The sequence below is a fragment of the Lepisma saccharinum genome, chromosome 8, assembly GCF_977018435.1.
Source record: "Lepisma saccharinum chromosome 8, izLepSacc3.1, whole genome shotgun sequence".
Lineage (NCBI taxonomy): Eukaryota > Metazoa > Arthropoda > Insecta > Zygentoma > Lepismatidae > Lepisma > Lepisma saccharinum.
In genome coordinates, this window is record NC_139236.1 from 57,102,278 (window position 1) to 57,123,975 (window position 21,698).

At 37.9% G+C, this 21,698-nt stretch overlaps 1 protein-coding gene across 1 annotated transcript; it reads right to left on the reverse strand.

Annotated features, from left to right (window-relative positions):
• Nucleotides 1-1,194: 1,194 nt before the first annotated feature.
• On the reverse strand, nt 1,195-2,532 carry LOC145991796 (uncharacterized). The gene has a single exon (XM_083127846.1). The coding sequence runs from the start codon at nt 2,530-2,532 to the stop codon at nt 1,195-1,197; it is 1,338 nt and encodes a 445-aa protein (XP_082983972.1).
• Nucleotides 2,533-21,698: the final 19,166 nt, after the last annotated feature.

The following is a 21,698-nucleotide window of genomic DNA, read 5'->3' on the forward strand; positions in this document are numbered from 1 at the left end:
TGCAAGAACGTTTGTACGACTACACCAACGCTTGCGAGAGACAGGCAGATTTGAGAAGAGAGTTACAGATGATGGGAGACCACGCGATGTACGAACGCCTGAACTTCAAGAACGGTTTCTTCGGACTGTGGATGAAACTACATCAACCAGTACAAGGAGAATTGCGAGAAGGGAAGGCGTTAATCACATGACGATCTGGAACATTCTGCATGAAAATCTTTTGTACCCGTATCACCTTCAATGGGTGCAAGGATTAAAGAGGCAGACTTTCAGCCCCGAATAAATTTCTGTCAACGCATGTTAGGGTAGTGTGCTGTGTTTCTGCAGTTCTTAGCATGTACCTTATTCACTGATGAGGCTGGTTTCTCGCGTGATGGGATCTTCAATTATCATAACAATCACATCTGGGCTTATGAAAACCATCATGCGGTGCGACAAGACAAACATCAACAGAGGTTCAGCCTCAACGTGTGGGGTGGAATCATTCATTATCATCTCATTGGCCCCTACTTCTTTCCGCAACGTCTGACTGGACAAACGTATCTACAGTTTCTCAGACATGAGTTGCTGCATTTACTTGATGATGTACCTCTAGACGTCATCCAACGAATGTGGCTTATGCACGATGGTGCTCCACCGCATTTTACACGGATAGCTCGCAAGTTTCTCGATAACCAGTTTCCGAACAGATGGATTGGTCGCGGGGGGATCCATTGCATGGCCTGCCCTATCGCCAAATTTAAACCCAATGGATTTTTTCCTTTGTGGATGTCTGTAGATACCTTCCACGTATCAACATGAAAGAAAACTAGCATCTCTGGGTATGACGCCATATTGAATATCTTACCATAGGGCTGGAACAACGGATATAGCAACAAATTCGCATATGATACAAGTCCTTTAATTCACTTGGTATTATATAATAATTAAATACGTTTGCACACTGAAGAAATACAAAAAGGGCCCACATCCGATAGGCTAGCTGAAATGTTCTCCCGCTGCCGCGAGCCGACATGAACCATGCCAATGTGTTCGAATATCACGCTCCCAGAATTCCGAGTTCTTGCAAGAAGCTCCCAGCGGGAGTAAAATAAAAACAAATGAGGAGCGGAAAGCAATACTATTTACAATCTTCAACATTCTCCCCCCCCCCCCCCGTTGGAATGCGCAGCATCCAAACTAAATCATGAAAGTTCAATTGATCTTCCCATCTGGAAGAGGTACAATCTTACTGGGAGCCCTTCGGTACACTCCATCCTTGGTGCGAACCACGGCTACACGAACTAAATTGTCTTTCCCTGGAAACACTTCTTCTATAATGCCCATTTTCCAAGATAATGGGGGTAGGTTGTCTTCTTTCAGAAGCACAAGTAGTCCTGGTTTCAGGTTGGGCTGCGTGGTTGTCCACTTCTGACGCTGTTGCATACCATGAAGATAATCTCGGGACCAGTTTCTCCAAATCCTTTGTTGAAACTGTTGAACTCGTTGCCACCTGGAAAGTCTATTTTCCTTGAGATCACTTAAGTCTGGTTGAGGAAAGGAAGTTAGTGGACCACCAATAAGAAAGTGGCCTGGAGTGAGGTAATTAAATTCTTCATGAGAGTCAGGTAAGGATGTAAGAGGTCGAGAGTTTATGCAAGCTTCGATTTGGCACAAAAGAGTTGACAGCTCTTCGTATGTCAGTACAGCATTCTTGGCGACTCTGCGAAGATGGTACTTCATGGATTTTATGGCGCTTTCCCAGACACCACCGAATGTTGGGCTACGTGGAGGTGAATTTTTCCACTGAAAGTTTTCTTGTGCTGCATACCTTTGAATGTATTCACTGAATTCTTGCGATTGAAATAGCAATTGAAGTTTCTGAAGTTCGTTCTTCGCTCCTTGAAATGTTGTGGCATTATCACTGATAATGGTGGAACACTTGCCTCGCCTTGCTGTAAAGCGTCGCAATGCTGCTATGAAAGCTTCAGAAGTAAGGTCTGTTACTAGCTCAAGATGTATTGCTGTCGTGGCTAGGCACGTAAAAAGAGCGATGTAGCATTTCTTTGTGATTTTACTCCTGATTGACCCTACTTTGATGACGTATGGTCCGGCATAGTCTATGCCCACATGATTAAATGCCTTGCTAGGTGTAACTCTGATGGATGGGAGCTGTCCCATTAGCTGTTGTGCTGCGGATGCCTTCAAACGATAACAAGTTAAACACTGATGAATGATTTGCTTAATAACTTGTCGTATTCTACGGATCCAGTACCTTTCTCGAATGGATGAGATTAACAATTGAGGTGCTGCGTGCATCAATCGTTCATGCTCTGATGCAATTAGTAGACGGGCGAAGTGACTCTTTGGATGCAAAATGATTTGATGCTTGCTGCTGAATTCCAAGTTGCTATTTTCTAGCCTACCTCCGACACGAAGAATTCCCTGATTATCCAGAAAGGGGTGTAAGTCCTTGAGGATACTTTTGTTGGATACTTGCTCTTTGGCAGTGAGATCATTTATCTCTCGATGAAAGAACGAAATTTGTGTCATAACGACGCACGTTTGAGTGGCATCTTCAATGTCAATTGAAGTAAGTGGATCGGATTGTTTGTTACTTGCATTTTTACAATTGCGAATGAATCTTTTACAGAGCGCTACAATCCTTAACAATTTGAAAAATTTATAAAAATTGTTTATTATTGCCTCTGATTGCAGATGAGACACCAGTGTAGTTACAGGAAGCTTTCGTTGTTCAGGAACATCTTTGTTCTTAAGACTTGTGTCAGATGATGATGATGGCCAGCACTTTCATCTTCTTGCAACCAAGCTGGACCATGAAACCATAGCGAATGATGATGAATATCTTGAGGTTTAACTCCACGTGAGATTAAATCCGCTGGATTATCCTTGGACGAAACATGTCTCCATTGATAAGTTTGAGTAAATTCTTGAATTTGCGCTACTCTGTTGGATACAAAAGGCTTCCATCTGCTTGCTGGCGATCTGAGCCATGCCAGAACTATTTGTGAATCTGTCCACAAATAAACATTGTCAATATTAAGTCTCAAAATTGGGAGAGTCTTGTTGAGTAATTTGGCCAATAAGACTGAAGCGCACAGTTCCAATCTAGGAAGAGTGGTTTTCTTGATCGGGGCGACCCGTGATTTTGAGCACAGTAAGTGCACTTCGGTGTAACCTTCTTCGTTTGTTGAACGAACATACAAGCAACTGCCATAATTTTTCTCCGATGCATCGGAAAAGCCATAGATTTGTATATTCTTGACACAACCAGGTGTTAGGATGAAACGTGGTATTTGCACTTCACTGATGACTGGTAGCTGAGAATGAAGATGAACCCATTCAACTTGCAGGCTTTCTGGAAGTGGATCATCCCAGTTTATGTTGTGAAGCCACAACTGTTGTAAAAAATACTTATACATTACAGTTACTGGTAAAAGTAGTCCAATTGGATCAAAATTCTGGGCAATAACACTGGCTACTTGACGTTTGGTTGACTTGTGTGACATCATGTTGACAGACTTGGCTCCAATGTTAATCATGAAAGTGTCTGCCGAGGGATTCCATGAAATTCCTAGAGTTTTAACACCTTCAGTATGAAAATGAATTAGATTTTGAGTCTCTCTCAGTGATTCTGGAATAGCGTTGAGTACTTCAGTGCTGTTGGAGCACCACTTTCGTAAGATGAATCCTCCTCTTTTCAGAAGTTCTGAAAGATCTTGATAAAGTTGTAACGCACCTTGCACGCTACTGCTTCCTCCAACGTAATCATCAACATAGAAATCACGCTGCAACACTTGACATGCGTGTGGTAAGTTAACTGCTTCATCTTCGACTAACTGCTTCAGACATCTGGTTGCTAAAAAGGCACTTGATGTAAGCCCATACGAGACCGTATTCAATTGAAATACTGTTATGAGTTCCTGAGAAGAGTTTCTCCACAGAATGCATTGCAGTGGCCTGTCATCTGGATGTATGTGTATCATTCTATACATCTTTGTTACATCAGAAACCAATGCCACCTTGTGAGTTCGAAATCTTAGAACAATTGAAAATAAATCTTCCTGTATGGTAGGTCCAACCATTTGTATGCTATTTATTGATTCACCGCTTGTTGATGGCGAACTCCCATCAAAAACAACACGTATTTTCGTTGTACTGGAATCCTTGAAAACACAATGATGCGGAATGAAAAATTTTGTGCAGTCATTTGTTTGTACATCATTTAAATTCACTATGGATTCCATGTGTCCCAACTGGTAATATTCTTGCATAAATTCTGTATAATCAGCCTTTAATTGTGGTTGACGTTGAAGCCTCGTTTCTAATTGGTGAAATCGAGTTAATGTAGAGTGTGAGGAGTCACCTAACACTGAACGATCCTTACATAATGGCAGCCTGACCGTATAACGGCCACTTTCATCTCGTGTCACATTTCGCTGAAAATGTTGCTCGCAAGCAATTTCTTCTGGTGATTGCAGTTTCGTGTGGATCTCGTCTATGATCCAGAACTGTTGGAGTTGCGATCAGTAGTAGAGGAACGCGCCAACGTCGGTCGGTATTTAATATTCGCAATTCATTTGCACGTACTTATAACTAATTTGCACGGGTTTTAATTAATTTGCAGGTACTTAGAATTCATTAGCAAGTACTTAGAATACTTCACATTTATGTATTTGCATGTTTATAACTTTTTATGAATATATAATTATTTATTTTATGAAAAATATGTATATAGAAGGTAATTAGAGGTACTAAACGGTATGCATATGGTTTTATATTCATTACTGCAAAGTATGTAATGTATAAATCGATACTATTAATGTTTATAATATTGAAAATAAGTTTTCTATGGTTTATGAACCGCTATGAAAGGTGGTAATGGTACGAAAGAAGACGGTCCCGGTACTCGAACCCACGATATGTAATATTATTAATTAGCACTATGTAATAATTGCATTATATTATGAAACACGATGGTGCAACACGCTAGACAGAATACTGTCTCCGAATCTCGACTCGGCGGTGAAGGTAGACGAGAAAGGAATTTGGGGGAGTTACGGTCAAGGTCAAATGACGTCAGAACGTCACAACAAAGAACGAACCTGATTGACCAATCAGAGAACGCGTCGGTAGATTTTCAGAACCGGTTTTTTTTTTCCAAGGTTAACTAGTACGCAAGAACAGGGGAAAGCTATGCAATACTGTAGGGCAGGGGAGGGATTGAACCAGACAACAAAGGATGTCTGGAAATGTGTAGCAAGGGTCAATTTTTTTTAAACTGTGCGTCGCTTGCATGCTACGATATGTTTCTGTCAAAGTATGCCAAGGTTACCGAGAACACTAGAACAAAGGATGATGGGATGAGTAAATATTAGGCTAAACTTGTAAAATAAACAAATAAAAGTTGAGAACACACACTCTGTGTGTCGAAAATGCGACTAAAAGTCTTTCCTGAACAGATTGAATTGTATTATTTTGGTAATAATAAGCCTAAACTTGTGAAATAAACAGATAGAAGTTGAGAACACACACTTTGTGTGTCGAAAATGTAACTTAAAAGTATTTCCTGAACAGATAGAATTGTGTTATTTTGATAAAAATAAGCCTAAACTTGTAAATAATAAATTAAAGGTTGAAAAAATCTCTTTGTAAATACAAAATTTAATAAAAAAATGTTGCCTGATTAGTACAAATAGTGTTATTTTGGTAAAAAATTAATATAAAGTTGTAAAATAATAAGTTAAACGTAGAAAAAAAATGTCTTTGTGAGTCCAAAATTTAATAAAAAATGTTGCTTGAATAGTACAAATAGTGTTATTTTGGTAAAAAATTAACTTAAAGTTGTAAAATAATAAGTTAAAAGTTGAAAAAATGTCTTTGTGAGTCCAGAATTTAATAAAAAATGTTGCCTGAATAGTACAAATAGTGTTATTTTGGTAAAAATACATAAAAACTTGTAAAAGATTTGACATAAAGTCAAAGTTTGGTAAAAAAATAAACTCAATATTATGTTAAATAGCACACAGTAACATACATTTACTACCTAAATCAATAATCAAAGGGTCCTAGGTTCGTTACCCCGTGATAAAAGCAAATGGTGAAAACTGTAGGCCCCGTCCCTAATAGCTCTCCCTTCTTCATAGTACAGATAAAAAAAACCTGCGCTAAAGCGTCCTGTGCCTTGAAGGCAAACCTGAGCGGAATATTAATTGGCGGCGGAAACCGGTTCTACAAGCCACGCATAGCTTCAGAGATTTGACCCTTGCTGCACATTTCCAGACATTCTTTGTTGTCTGGTTGAATCCCTCCCCTGCCCTACGGCATTGCATACCTTTCTCCTGTTCTTGCGTACTGGTTAACCTTGAAAAAACCGGTTCTGATTGGTCAATCGGGTTCTGACGTTGTGACGTCATTTGACCTTGAACGCAGACTCCCCAAATTCCTTTCTCCTCTACCTGCGCGGAATATTAATTCATTCTCTCTGTCTGGGATCAGAGCGGAGTCGAGATTCTAAGACAGTATTCTGTCTAGCGTGTTGCACCATCGTGTTTCATAATATAATGCAATTATTACATAGTGCTAATTAATAATATTACATATCGTGGGTTCGAGTACCGGGACCGTCTTCTTTCGTACCATTACCACCTTTCATAGCGGTTCATAAACCATAGAAAACTTATTTTCAATATTATAAACATTAATAGTATCGATTTATACATTACATACTTTGCAGTAATGAATATAAAACCATATGCATACCGTTTAGTACCTCTAATTACCTTCTATATACATATTTTTCATAAAATAAATAATTATATATTCATAAAAAGTTATAAACATGCAAATACATAAATGTGAAGTATTCTAAGTACTTGCTAATGAATTCTAAGTACCTGCAAATTAATTAAAACCCGTGCAAATTAGTTATAAGTACGTGCAAATGAATTGCGAATATTAAATAGCGACCGACGTTGGCGCGTTCCTCTACTACTGCGATCTGAGAGAATCTTCCCTTCTCGTGAAAAATTACCTAGTAATACTGTTGCTAGAAGATGTTGCTGGAATCTTCCCTGCAATAATCCATCCAAACTCTGTGTCTTGAAGAATGGGGAAATTTCCTGGTTTTGTTCTCTTTTCAGGCTTCATAACGGTAAAGAAAACCTCTGCACCAAGCAGAATCTGTATTTTGCCAGGCGAACAAAAGCTTGGGTCTGCTAAACGAATATCTGTTGGAATGTTCCATTCAGATGCATCAAACTTTTCTGAAGGCATTAGTCCTGTAATGGTTGGCAACACTGAGCACGAAATACTTGTCGTAAAATTGCTATTATTAGATCTCAGACGGATCTCTACTGAATGACTCGATTCAGCTGACGAATTGTTGATTCCCTGAATGGGAACTCGATGCTTTACCTTTCTTAGACGATTACTTTGAACAACGTCTTCAACAATGAAATTATTCTGACTCGCCGCGTCCAAGAGAGCACGACAATTGACCCAATTGCCCGCTATATCTTGTACTTGAACAATTGCCGTAGCAAGTAACACCTGTGACGCGCTTCTCTGCTTAATTGAACAATAAGAAATCTGAGGTGCTTGATCTGAATGCTGTGAAGAATCGCTTGTATTGTTTAACATCGATGTGTTCACGTGACCCCCAGATGACATTGCTCGTTGCCGGTTTACATTGGATGTACCTTCATCTACATGAAGTAAAGTACTATGCTTCTGTTTACATCGCTTGCACACTCCATATTTACACCTTGCCGAAACGTGATTGTTGCTGCTAAGACAGTTAAAGCATACGCGATTCTCACGTAAAAATTTATACTTTTGGGAAATAGAAGCTTTCTTAAAGGCTTCACACGAAAATAAGCGATGTTTGTTTGCTTTACAAAACATGCACAATGAAGAATCTGTTGTAACATATGACTTCGAAGATTGTTGACATTTAGCACTGTACTGTTTGTGCATATTTGTAGATGATTTTGTTGCTACCTTGTTACCTTCACTCGTAACTGGATTAATCTTTTCAAGAGCCTGGCATCTGTGCTCTAGAAAACTAAAGAGCTGATCTAATGTGCTAAATTCAGTATCATTACTTTCTAGTTCAAATGCTCTTCTCGTTGCAGGGTCGAGATTTGAAACAAGATGCTGAACTAAAATTATATCAGTTAACGACATGTTGTCAGCTATCATTTTGTGCGCTGAAATAGAGCTAACTGCAGTGTTTGTAAATGCACGAAGTTCCTGACAATTCTCCTTTACAACTGGATTGATATGTAAAATATCATTTACATGTGAGACTGCAATCAACCTTTTATTGTCGTATCGCTCATTGAGTTGCTCCGAAGCAATAGCGTAATTTGCTTCTGTCATTGGCAAATTTTGAATTAGATGTAAGGCCTCGCCTTTCAACGATACGCGCAAATACTGAAACTTCTGAACATTTGAAATATCTACATTGTTGTGTATCAGCGATACGAACGTGTCCTTGAAAGACACCCACTGCGTGTAATTACCGCTAAAATGTGGTAATGCAATTGCCGGCAGTTTCACTTGCGTATTTGAAGTTTTAGATACACATTTGTTTTCTACACATGTTGCTTTATCATGGTTGTCAATTAATGTTTGCATCTGTGACTTTAAATCGAAATACATTTCTTCGATTTGATTCCTTTCCGCGTCGTGCTCACCCTCGGTTGTTTCTGATTCTGTTGTGTCTAAAACGCCTTCCAATTTACTCCAGATAGCATTTACATGTTCCATGCGGGTTTTTATTTGTTCTATTTTAGCTGAGGATTCGTCGTAAGTACTGACATACGATTGAATGCGTATAAGTTTCCCTTTGTGGGAGCTTCTTTCTTTGATCAATGCTCTTACGTTTGCCATGCTTGCTGAGAAACGAAACTGAATGCAGAAATAAACACAAGAATACAAAAGGCTATTAAACAATGAAGGAAAAGGAATGTTATAGGAAACCAGACTTTTGTACTCACCGCTGCCGAAGCTAACACACTTCACGGGGAGTTGATTGTTGATTGTGTTTTTCTCCGCAGAGCTTCATTGTTGATTCCGACGAAAATCGTAGAACGGAAGAAAAGTTCAAGGTCAGCTATTGCTTCATGCGTTCGCGAACGAGAGTTCCTGAAACAGCTGATTCCACCGTACCGTGACGATTAATGCTACTTAATCGCAACCGAGTTCAAGGTCACTGCAAAATTCGTTGTAACGATGTTCGTTACGAAAGCGCGGAAAACATGTATCTGTGCAAACCAAAAACACTGTTCTGTAACACTGTCACAATTAGCACTGTCACAACTGATGATCACTGACCTGCACGAAATAAACTGTCACTATATCCGGAATGCGGAGGACCTTAAATGTCTGTAGATACCTTCCACGTATCAACATGAAAGAAAACTAGCATCTCTGGGTATGACGCCATATTGAATATCTTACCATAGGGCTGGAACAACGGATATAGCAACAAATTCGCATATGATACAAGTCCTTTAATTCACTTGGTATTATATAATAATTAAATACGTTTGCACACTGAAGAAATACAAAAAGGGCCCACATCCGATAGGCTAGCTGAAATGTTCTTGCGCTGCCGCGAGCCGACATGAACCATGCCGCTGTGTTCGAATATCACGCTCCCAGAATTCCGAGTTCTTGCAAGAAGCTCCCAGCGGGAGTAAAATAAAAACAAATGAGGAGCGGAAAGCAATACTATTTACAATCTTCAACAGTGGACATTTAAAATCCTTGGTGTATTCAACTCCCGTACCCAATGTCGATGTTCTGAGGGACCAAATACGGAACACACCAGGAGTTTTCCACAACGTACGGCAAAGTATGGAACGCAGGCTCAGGGGATGCATGGAAGCAGGAGGTGGTCACTTCGAGCAATTTTTGTAAATGGCAATTTGTTTGGTAAATGTATCATTTTTGTGCCATGAATATTAAATCCTTTCATACATGTAAATGTGTTTGGTCAATGTCTCATTTTTGTGCCATGAATATTATTTCCTTTCATACAAGGTGGTTATAATTAAAGTGACGGGGTTCAGAGTGGTATAGCACGGGCTGTAATGAGAGTAGCAGTCTGAAACTTCGTAGATATGCTAATGAAGCAATGCGCTCGCGAATTATGCAAAAAAAAAAAAAAATAGTTCCAATTCTAGTAGTTGTATTTGCTATAATACCAGCACAGGAAAGTATGAACCCCCCTCAAGCAGATTTGGCTACACTTAAAACAAGCTCAACATGCCCATATGAGCTTTTTGCTCAAGTGTGGAACCCCGTCTAATCCAAGATTTTTGTAAAAAATACCCCTCGGAAAGTATGAACCCCCTCAGATTGATTTGCCTATACTTATAAAAGGCACTTCTGTGAGATTGTTGTCCATAAATTTGTTAAAAATATGCCCCTGTTGATATTTTTTTTGGCCACACTTAAAACTAGGCCACCCACACCCATACACACACACATACACCTACACCCACCCACACCCACCCACACATATTTACTTCCGGTCCACTTCCGGTCCACTTCCGGTCCACTTCCGGCTTGCCTACTTCCGGTCCACTTCCGGCTTGCCTACTTCCGGTCTACTTCCGGCTTGCCTACTTCCGGTCCACTTGTGGCCAAGTTGTGGCCTATTTCTGCTTTTTTTATCCAGCATAGAGTTTTGATTTGAAGCTCAAGAAATTGTATATAAATACCAAAGCCAAAAATATTAAGTGTATACACACATACACACATACACACACACAAAGCACAGTGCTGAACCCAGCTGATATTTTTTATCCAGCATAGAGTTTTGATTTGAAGCCCAAGAAATTGTATATAAATACCAAAGCCAAAAATATTAAGTGTATACACACATACACACATACACACACACAAAGCACAGTGCTGAACCCAGCTGATATTTTTTATCCAGCATAGAGTTTTGATTTGAAGCCCAAGAAATTGTATATAAATACCAAAGCCAAAAATATTAAGTGTATACACACATACACACATACACACACACAAAGCACAGTGCTGAACCCAGCTGATATTTTTTATCCAGCATAGAGTTTTGATTTGAAGCCCAAGAAATTGTATATAAATACCAAAGCCAAAAATATTAAGTGTATACACACATACACACATACACACATACACACACACAAAGCACAGTGCTGAACCCAGCTGATATTTTTTATCCAGCATAGAGTTTTGATTTGAACCCCAAGAAATTGTATATAATAAACAACAACAAAAATGCCGAATCAAAAACATTGTAATCAATGCAATAAGAATATATCCAGCCCCAATTGGGCTAAGCACCAAAAGATTTGTAACCCAGACAAATACAGAACTCCCACAAAAATATGCCCCAAATGCCATAAAAAATATAGCATGCAATACTTCACATATACACATAAAGATACTTGCTCTGCACAGTCATCAATATTGCCCTCACAACCATCTACATCTGGTCTGAAAAGAAAGCATGAAGCACCTGTTAATGCTGGACCTGCAAAGCAGCCACGCCATGCACCCATCCATAACAGTTTTAACGGCCAATTAAGGGATGACCGGTTTGTATCAGAGCCAAGATGTGACATTAAGAATTTTTTGAACAGTATAAATTCTGATCTGCAGGCAATTCTAAATGCACAAAATGGCTCTTATAAACTGTCCCTTAAATTGTTTGTACAATATAAGAAACCAAATGGCACAAAATTTACACAGCCCCACATAACAGAAACTGTACCGGTGTATTCAAACGCAAATTCAGATACAATAATAAGCAGCTTGATAAATCAATTGAATATTAAACACTCTGAATTTGCAGCAAAAGAGTCTGGATGGAGCCTATGCGGCTCTCCACACAAGTTATATATTAATATTTCTGAATTCAGCCCATTACAAGGTTCTACATATCTGCCATTACCTGCCAATATTAAAAACAAACAAGCCGTGGTTAATATAAAAAATACCGACCAGAAATGCTTTTTGTGGTGTATTTTAGCTGCTTTGTATCCAGTTTCAAGGAATCCTCAGAGAATAACTTATTACAAACAACATGAACACAAATTTGATGATGCAATGGAGGGTTTAGAATATCCAATGTCTGTTCAGAATATTGATAAATTTGAAAAAAAGGCCAGGCATATCAATGGCAAACAATTATCTATTAATGTATTTATTTGTTCCACTGGCAATTGCTCGATAGAACCTCTCAGAATCAGTACATTTGATGATGATTCTGCTGTTCCGATTGATCTGCTCTTAATTGAAGGGGATGGCACATATCATTACACTCTGATACATAATCTTGAAGCTTTAGTCAGAAAACAACTAGACAAATCTAAGACAATATTCAAGTTGTGCAGAAGATGTTTAACTGTATTTGATGGCAGGAAAATGGTAAATAGGGTTCCTGAATGTAACACAGAAATTGCTAAAAACAAGTTAATTGAGCATCTGAAATACTGTGGCAACCATAAACCTGTTCATATGGTGATGCCCAATCCAAGTGAAAATTGCAAATTCAAAAAGTTTGAAGCCTTGTCGGAACACCCAGCATATATTGTCTGTGATTTTGAATCAAATCTCAAACCTCTTGCATTCTGCAATCCAGATCCTGAAGAATCTTCAATTACACCATACCAGCTACATGAACCTTCCAGTTTTTGTTATATAGTTATACGGGATGGTGTAGCTAGTGAGCCACACTTATACATGGGACCAGATGCCATCAAAATATTTGCACATAGAATAGAAAATGAGTGCCATGACATAGCATCTAACATCTTATTAAAATCAAAACCTATGTTGGCTTTAACAGAGAAACAGATTGAGGATTTCAACAATGCAGAAAAATGCCCGGTATGTGATTCTGAATTTTCAGATACAAATATCAAGGTGAAACACCATTCTCATACAGATGGTAAATTCTTAATGGCCCTGTGTAATAGCTGCAATATTAAGATCAAGAGACCAAGATTTGTCCCCATATTTTGCCATGGAGCATCCAATTATGATTTCCATCATCTGATCAGATACGAGGGGTTTGACAAGCAGAATTTAAATATTTTAGCTGAAAATGATGAGAAATATATATCTATTAGCAAGATAATTAAAGTTAATGGTGTTCCTATTCACATAAGATTTCTTGATTCTTACAGAATTTTATCTGCTAGCCTGGCTACACTGGCAAATCAATTATCTGATGATCAATTCAAAATCACACGTGCATTGTTTCCAAATCAGGACCTGAAATTAATTAGGCGGAAGGGTGTATATCCATATGACTATGTTACAGATTTTTCTAAATTTGATGAGTGTTCTCTGCCACCACAAGAAGAGTTTTACAGCAAAATCAGAGGATCTGGAATCACTGATGAAGATTATCACCATGCCCAATTGATGTGGAACAATTTAAATTGCCAGACATTTGGTGATTATCACATGGCATATTTGAAACTTGATGTCACCCTCTTAGCTGATATATTGCAGGCATTCAGAAAATCTTCTATGCAAAATTATAGACTGGATCCAATATATTTTTTCAGTGCCCCGAGCCTAGCATGGTCTGCAACGTTTTTGAACACTAACATGCATTTGGATCTGATCTACGATCAAGATAAGTATCTGTTTATGGAGAAATGTATAAGAGGAGGGATGGTGCAATGTTCCCAGAGATATGCCAGAGCAAATAACAAATATATTCCTGATTATGATCCAGCACGGCCATCAAATTATATAGTGTATGTAGATGCAAACAGCCTCTATGGTCATGCCATGATGCAAAAACTGCCATATGCAGGGCTTGAATGGGTTGAAGATTTCAATATTGAGAATCTTAAGAATTTTGATGACAGTGACTATGGCCTCTTCTTAGAGGCTGATCTGACAATTCCTGATGATTTGCACAACACATTTTCTGATCTGCCCCCAATTCCCGAGGTTCAGTGCTCACCTGGCTCTAAACAGAAGAAGCTCATGATGACTCTGGAGCCGAAACAGGGTTATGTCATATATTACAAAAACCTCCAGTTCCTGATGAAACATGGTGTTCAAGTGACCAAAGTTGGCAAAGTTTTGAGGTTCAGGCACTCAGAATGGTTGAAGCCATATATTGATACAAACACAGAGCTTCGAACATCTGCAAAGAGCCAATTTGATAAGGCCTTGTTTAAATTGATGGTGAATTCAGTGTATGGCAGAACAATTGAAAATGTCAGAAAACATACCGATGTTAAAATAATTACTGACCCCAGCCTGAGCAAAAAATTGGTTGCAAAGCCTAATTTCAATTATAGAAGAATTTATGATGAGCACATGGCACTTTTCAACATGAAGAAAACAAAGATTAAGTTTGATAAACCTATTTATGTAGGGGCTGCGATATTGGAATTGGCCAAATTACATATGTTAACATTGTATTATGAAGTGTTGAAACCTTTTTATGGTAATAATATAAAATTGATGTACATGGACACGGATAGTTTTATTCTTGATATTAAAACAGAAGATGTTTATCAAGATATGTCACAGCCTGAATTGTTTCAATACTTTGATACCAGTGAACATACAATAATTAAACACCACAACAAAAAGGTGCCTGGCAAGTTAAAAGATGAGACACTTGGTGATGTTATTGTGAAATTTGCTGGGTTAAGTGCCAAGATGTACACTTTTGAAACATGTAGTGGCGCTGTTGCCAAAAAGGCCAAGGGCATTGGCAAAGTAACTGTTGAAAAAGAGCTTGTATTTGAAGATTATAAAAATTGCCTCAAATCCCAGAATTTAATCAAAACATCAGAATCCAGAATTCAGAGTGTTGATCACTTATTGACTAGCAATATTGTAAGAAAAGTGGCTCTGGATCCACATGATGATAAGAGATGCATTTTATCATGTGGCATACATACTTTACCTTGGGACATTGTGATTTGAAAAATGGAAATCAATGCCCAATTACAGAGCATGATTTGAAATAAATAAACATGCCTATGAACTTATTTGGGTTCAAAAAACAGGCTATTATGGAGCTGCCAACACCACAACCCTCTTCTGATATGCTGTCTAAACTGAGTGGCTTGTTAATTATTCATCTGAACAGCATACTTACAGATGTTGATGATGAAACAGGCAAAATATTGTACATATTTAACAATAATTTAAATCATTACCAATTACCTGTAGGTGGTCAATTGCAATTTATTACAACCCCTGAGGGTGATGTCAAGATTTCAGTAGGGAGAAATATTTATAGAATTAAGCACTCAAACATGATTTCTGGCACTGTATATACTGTTTCTGCTGGTGACTGCTTATATATTGAGGTCCCTGGATCCTATGACAAGCTTATACCCTTTTTTATAGAATTAAGAATCAGATACTCTATAATAAATAACCACTAAAACAAAAATGCCTAATGATATATTTGGCCATACAAGACATGAAGATCACAGTGATGAGATTCTGATGCTTGATGTCAGAGTCAAGAAATTAAGAATTGATTTACAAGCTTTACAAACCACACTCAATGCCAGTCTTCAATTAGAAATTACAAATTTACAATCACAATGCATGGACCCTCTTCTTAAAATTGATTCTGAACTCAAAGTGCTGCTTCAGAAATATACTGATCTGGCAACTTTGGATAATTTTCAAAGTTTGGAAGAAGCTGTAGCAGCTCTTCAAGCCAAATTTAAGACCCAGGCTACCAACTCTGAGCAATTGAAACAACAATTGGAAGAGCAGATAAATGATGTCCAGACAGAACTCCAAACAATTGTCAAAAGCATAAAATCACAAGAAGATTTTGATCTAGTGATTTCCACTCTAAAAGAACAGATTCAGTCACTCCAAATACCTAATCTGGACCCCTTGAACAATGCCATAGCCGAGGTTAAAGAAAAAATTGAGACACTTGAAAATTTTATGAACAATTTGCCATCTTCTGATGCTTTGAGTGCAATAACTCGGAGTGTAGCAAATATCAAGCTGCAACTTGAAACATATGAAGATTTTGGAAAAATTCAAAGTACCATAACCCATCTTGAGGGTACAATAGCAGCAGTGCAAAGTGATTTGACAAATGTACAAGAATCCCGATTGCCTGGGATTGTAGATACACTTGTCAGTGTCCAGCAACAGATCACAAAGCTTGAAAACCTCAACACTGAATCTGAACTATCTCATTTTCATCACTTGATAGATGATATCCAAACAAAACTTGAAATTTTACAACAATCAACACCCTCTCAGGCAGATATAGCCCTGCTCCAAAATGCTATGCAAAATGTGGCTGATGCTTCTGAATTAAACAATGTAAAATTGGCACTTGAATCTTTGCAAAATACTGTATCAAATCTGCCCACATCACAGGAACTTAAAAATATTAAGAGGGCAGTGAATCGCATATTGAAATCAGAAGATATCAAGAATATCCAGACAGAGATCAAACATCTCACTCAGACAGTGGCTATTCTTCCAACTAATCAACATATTAATGAACTGCATGCCTTGTTTGAGGATATCAGAAGACAGATCCATGATCTTACTGCTCAAAATTCAAAATTGGCAGTTATTGAAAATTTGCAACAAATTGTAGCTAATATCAAGCAACAGCTAGAGACCATGGAATCCAATCAAGCAAATGCTCTGTCTGTTTTTGCCACCCAGCTTCAAGAAATTGTGCAACAATACAAGAAACTTGTTGTGGACATAAAGATCAAGCCAGGCCATGATGATGTTGTTAGGACCATCAATGAGCACCTTGAATCTGTAACAAGCAGATTGCTTACAGCAGAAAAAGAAATAACGGGCATAATCGAGAATCCAAAACATACAGTAATTCTTGAATTGTACAGCATCCCCAACAAAGAATATGATTCACCATTTACACCAGGTGGCAAAATATATATGCTGTCCCCTGCACAATTTTATTACCAGTTTTTTGTTGGAGGCACACTTAGACCAATCAAGATCAAATATTGGCTTCAACCACAGGCACACCACTACCCCACCTTATCAATAACAAATGCTGATAACAAAGTAAAAATCACCAGTGTATAATTAGAGGATTTTACAGATCCCAATACATTAGAAACAGCCTATACTGAAGATGATGGCTCTTTGGAATTTAAAATACAAATAGGAGACAAATTATATTTAGAAAATCCTGCAGTATCAGCTGCTGAACACCCCATAGTTGCAATATTCTTGTTTACATATTATGTCTAGAAAAATTATTGTTGATGAATTACACAGACAAGCCAGACATAATTTTAAGAGACTCCCAGTAGTCACAAAAAGCATAGATGATTTATGGCAGAGCGACTTGATTGAAATGGCAAGTGGGCAGTTGAAAAACTTAGACAAAATCAACAAGGGCTACAAGTATCTACTCACTGTAATAGACACATTTTCAAAATTTGCCTGGGCTGTGCCACTCAAATCCAAGACTGGAAAATGTGTTACAGAAGCCTTCAGGACAATCATCAATCAAAGTGGAAGATCACCGCGCTATTTGCAAACAGATAATGGCAAAGAATTTTATAATTCTGTATTCCAACAATTTATTAAAAGCCAGTCAATAAAACATTATTCGAGTTACAGTGATCTCAAAGCCTCAATTGTAGAGAGATTCAACAGAACCCTAAAAAATCTTATGTATAAACAATTTACACTTCAAGGTAATTATAAATGGATTAATATTCTTCCAGAACTTCTACATAAATATAACAACTCGGTCCATTCCACAATCAACATGAAACCCTCTGAGGTAACTTCATCTGATGAGCAAAAATTGATCAGCACTGTTTATTATCCTAGATACCAGCCAACAACAAGAAAGGCCAAATACAGGGTGGGTGATCAAGTAAGAATCAGCAAATATAAGCACTTATTCAAAAGAGGCTTTACAAGAAACTGGAGCACTGAATTATTTACAGTGGTTCAAGTTAAACCCGGGACCCTTAACACATATATAATAAAAGACCACCGAGGAGAAATTCTCAAAGGCAGGTTCTATGAACAAGAGCTCAGCAAAACTAAACAGCCTGACACATATCTCATAGAAAAAATTATCCGCAGAAAAGGCAACAAGTTATTTGTCAAATGGCTAGGACTTCCAGAACACAGCTGGATCGATGCAAACAAAATAATAATATGAGCACCTGGGATGTTATAAAAAGGCTGCCAGAACCTGAACAGCAGATTAAGAGAAATGGCAACTTGCTGCCTGAAAATATTAGGTGTCTTATTGTTGGGCCATCTGCTTGTGGTAAAACTACACTAATGGTTGATAATTTTTTATTGGCACCCAACTGGTTAGACTGGAAAAACAGGCACTTGTATATCTTCTCTAAGAGCTTGGAACAATTAAAATATCAGCAGCTGATGAAGCTATATGATGGATTGGATATAGCCACTTTTGAACCAGATGTTAAGCCACTTCATGAATGTCTCGATAATTCTGTTGTTGTGTTTGATGACATTATACTGGATAATCAAAACAAGGTTAGAAATTTCTTTACACAGGGCCGGCACAAAAACATTGATTGCTTCTACCTGGCACAGACTTTTTCAAAAATACCCAAGCAGCTGATCCGAGACAACAGCAATTTTATATGTGTGTTTCATCAAGACCATACCAACCTCAAACACATACATGATGAATATGTAGGTGGGGACTTGAGCTACAATGATTTTTCCAAGTTTTGCAGTAGGTGCTGGAACCAGGACAGTTATGGGTTTGTCACAATTGATATGACAAGAACACCCAATAGTGGCAAATACAGAAATAAAATCAACAATTTTCTAGACATTGAAATATAAATAAATAAACATGAAAAGGCCAATCATTGATGATCTTAAATTAAGAGATTATCTTGTAAAAAGATTTAAGGGATGGAAATCAGAGAACCGAGGAATTTATGAACAACACAAACAAACAGAACAGTCTATCATTGATGCTATTAGTGAATTAGGTAAGAATATCAAAACTGTTACAGAGCAAAATCAAAATTTGATCACAGAGCTTGTACCTGTAGCTGCAAGGAACATATTAGATTATCCAATCACCCCACTTTCCAGTATTCATACACCTAGTCCTGTTGCTCCTAGAAGAATTGAAGCTACTCAGGATCCTATTGAATTGGGTCTTCTTGCACAAAAATATTTAACCACACCTAAAGACAATAAAGATGAGGTGTTTGGCTTATATGCTGACACAGAGCTTGATGGTAGCATCATACATAGAATTGGCAATTTCAGAGTAACATTTATGGGGGATGATCTGATTGTTTATTCAGAATCTCGTCTCGGAGAAAAAGGTGCTTTTGTTAAGTACCCCGGAACACCTGGATTGTGGGAACTGATGACTAGGAAAAGGCCTGGCAGCTATACAGATCAAGATTATGAATATTACAAAGAAATATTAATAAAATCAGATGCTCTATACCAGAACAATGATCCCACACAAAAAAGGGTTAAGTCGAGCAGTGGAGCAAAATACAACAATTTAATCAAGCCCATATGGTCACAGATCAAGACTGGCAGTGGAATCAAACAATACAACACCCTGCCTAAAGAATTTGTGTGGGTTGATGATGTCAGGAAACTTGTAGATAGGTTATTGGTGATAGCTGGGGAGGAAAATGCTGGCAACCACAATTTTTACAATGAAAAGGTTGGAATTATGGACATGATAAGCACAAAATTGTCTAATTTTATAGTGAATGACACTAAGGGGATTGGATATCTTATAAAAATTATTAATACTCTACCACCTAAATTTTGGAATATTTCTGAGGGTCGGGGTTTGGTTAATGACATTATAAACAAGCTGCCATTTGAACTACACATTCCAGGCTATCAGTATTGTGGTCCAGGCACAAAATTGGATCATAGATTAAACAGAGGTGATCCTGGTGTTAATCCCCTAGATGCTGCTTGTAGAGACCATGAAATAGCATACAACACACATTCTGATCTTGGCAAGAGACATGTTGCAGACAAGAAATTAGAAGAGGCTGCATTTGGTAGATTTGTAAGCAAAGATGCATCTTTGAGTGAAAAAATAGCAGCATTGGGGACCACCATAGCTATGAACACCAAACAAAAACTGGGGTGGGGGTTGTGAATATGTATATAATAAACCTACAAAGAAGGCCAAGGGTGTTATGTATCAAATACCTTATGCAGGTCTCAAATCTCTTGGGCCTATTGATAGCCTTTTGACCAAAAAGCAGCGCAAGAAAAAAAGCTCTTGTATTGCCAAGGGCCATGGTATGAAATTGTTGCTTAGTACCCCCCAATTAAAAAAATTACAGCAATCAAGAAAAAAATCACATGTGGGGGGATTCATATTTACTATCCCGGCCATCTTAGCTGCTCTCGGGGCTGTTGGGAGCTTGGCCGGGGGATCAGCTGCCATAGCAAAAACAGTAATAGATGCCAAGAAGAATAAGGCAGAATTAGATGAATTGAAGCGCCATAACCTGGCCATGGAGAAACAAGGGAAAGGTGTTAAGAGAGCCATGAATAAGTTTAAAAAAAACAAGAGCCGCTTACAAACCAAGATATTGAAGCTTTAATCAAGCCACTGGGCATCAAACATTTTAGAGGTGTGTACATGTCTGATTCTTTACCAGAACAACCACTCAACAAAGAGTGTGGCATTGTTAATTTGGATAAGTACAAAAATCAGGGCACTCACTGGATCTGTTATCTTAAATATTTAAAAGATGAGGCATTTGTGTTTGATTCATTTGGAGGTGTTCCACCTGAAAATTTAATAAAATATCTAAAATCAGCTAATCTTTATTACAATAATGCCCGTGTTCAAAACTTCAAAGATGTTAATTGCGGACATTTGTGTTTATCTGTTCTTAGATATATGTCTCAAATAAATAAACCATCAATTGAAGATTTTCAAAAGGCCTTGTGGTATTTAAAACATCATGGGGGTATTCCATCTCACCAGCCAAAATTCAATATTGAAACTCAAATTACATGATGATATAGTGTATCCCAAAACAATAGCTCTCAGAGCATTTTATGGCATGTACTTGATCCCTAATATTACACACCACAACAACAAAATTGCAGTAGGGGATCAAAAAATTGTCATCACTCCAGGGCAGTATAATCTGTCCACTCTAAATGCTCAATTACCCAGAGGTGTAGTGTTAACTCAAAATTCTGTCACTCACAGAGTAGAGATTGTATGTGCTACAGAGACAGTGGATCTGGGTACTATAGGAGAGCTGTTAGGCTTTGAGAACAACACAAAACTTGAACCAGGCATCAAACACACTGCTATTAATATACCTAAATTCTTAGCCATAGAGACTCTGAATATTCACTGTAATGTGGCTGAGGGTATGATCACCAAATCAAATGGCATAGGCACTCACAAACAAACCGGCATCATTGCAACATTCAAACCTAATTCCGAATTCATGGAGCCAATCATCTACAATCCATCCCCAACATTATATTTTCCTGTGTGCCATAATAGAATAGATTATATTGAATTGATGGTCACTAATGAAAAAGAAGAATTAGTTGATTTTGCTGGAGCCACAACAACTGCTATCATAGAGATTAATATTTAAATAAAAATACATACAATGGAAAATATTGAGAGTTATGAGCTACAATCATTCTCCCCA

Coding starts and splice junctions, on each gene's coding strand:
- LOC145991796 (XM_083127846.1), bottom strand. CDS start 2,532: ATGACACAAATTTCGTTCTTTCATCGAGAGATAAATGATCTCACTGCC.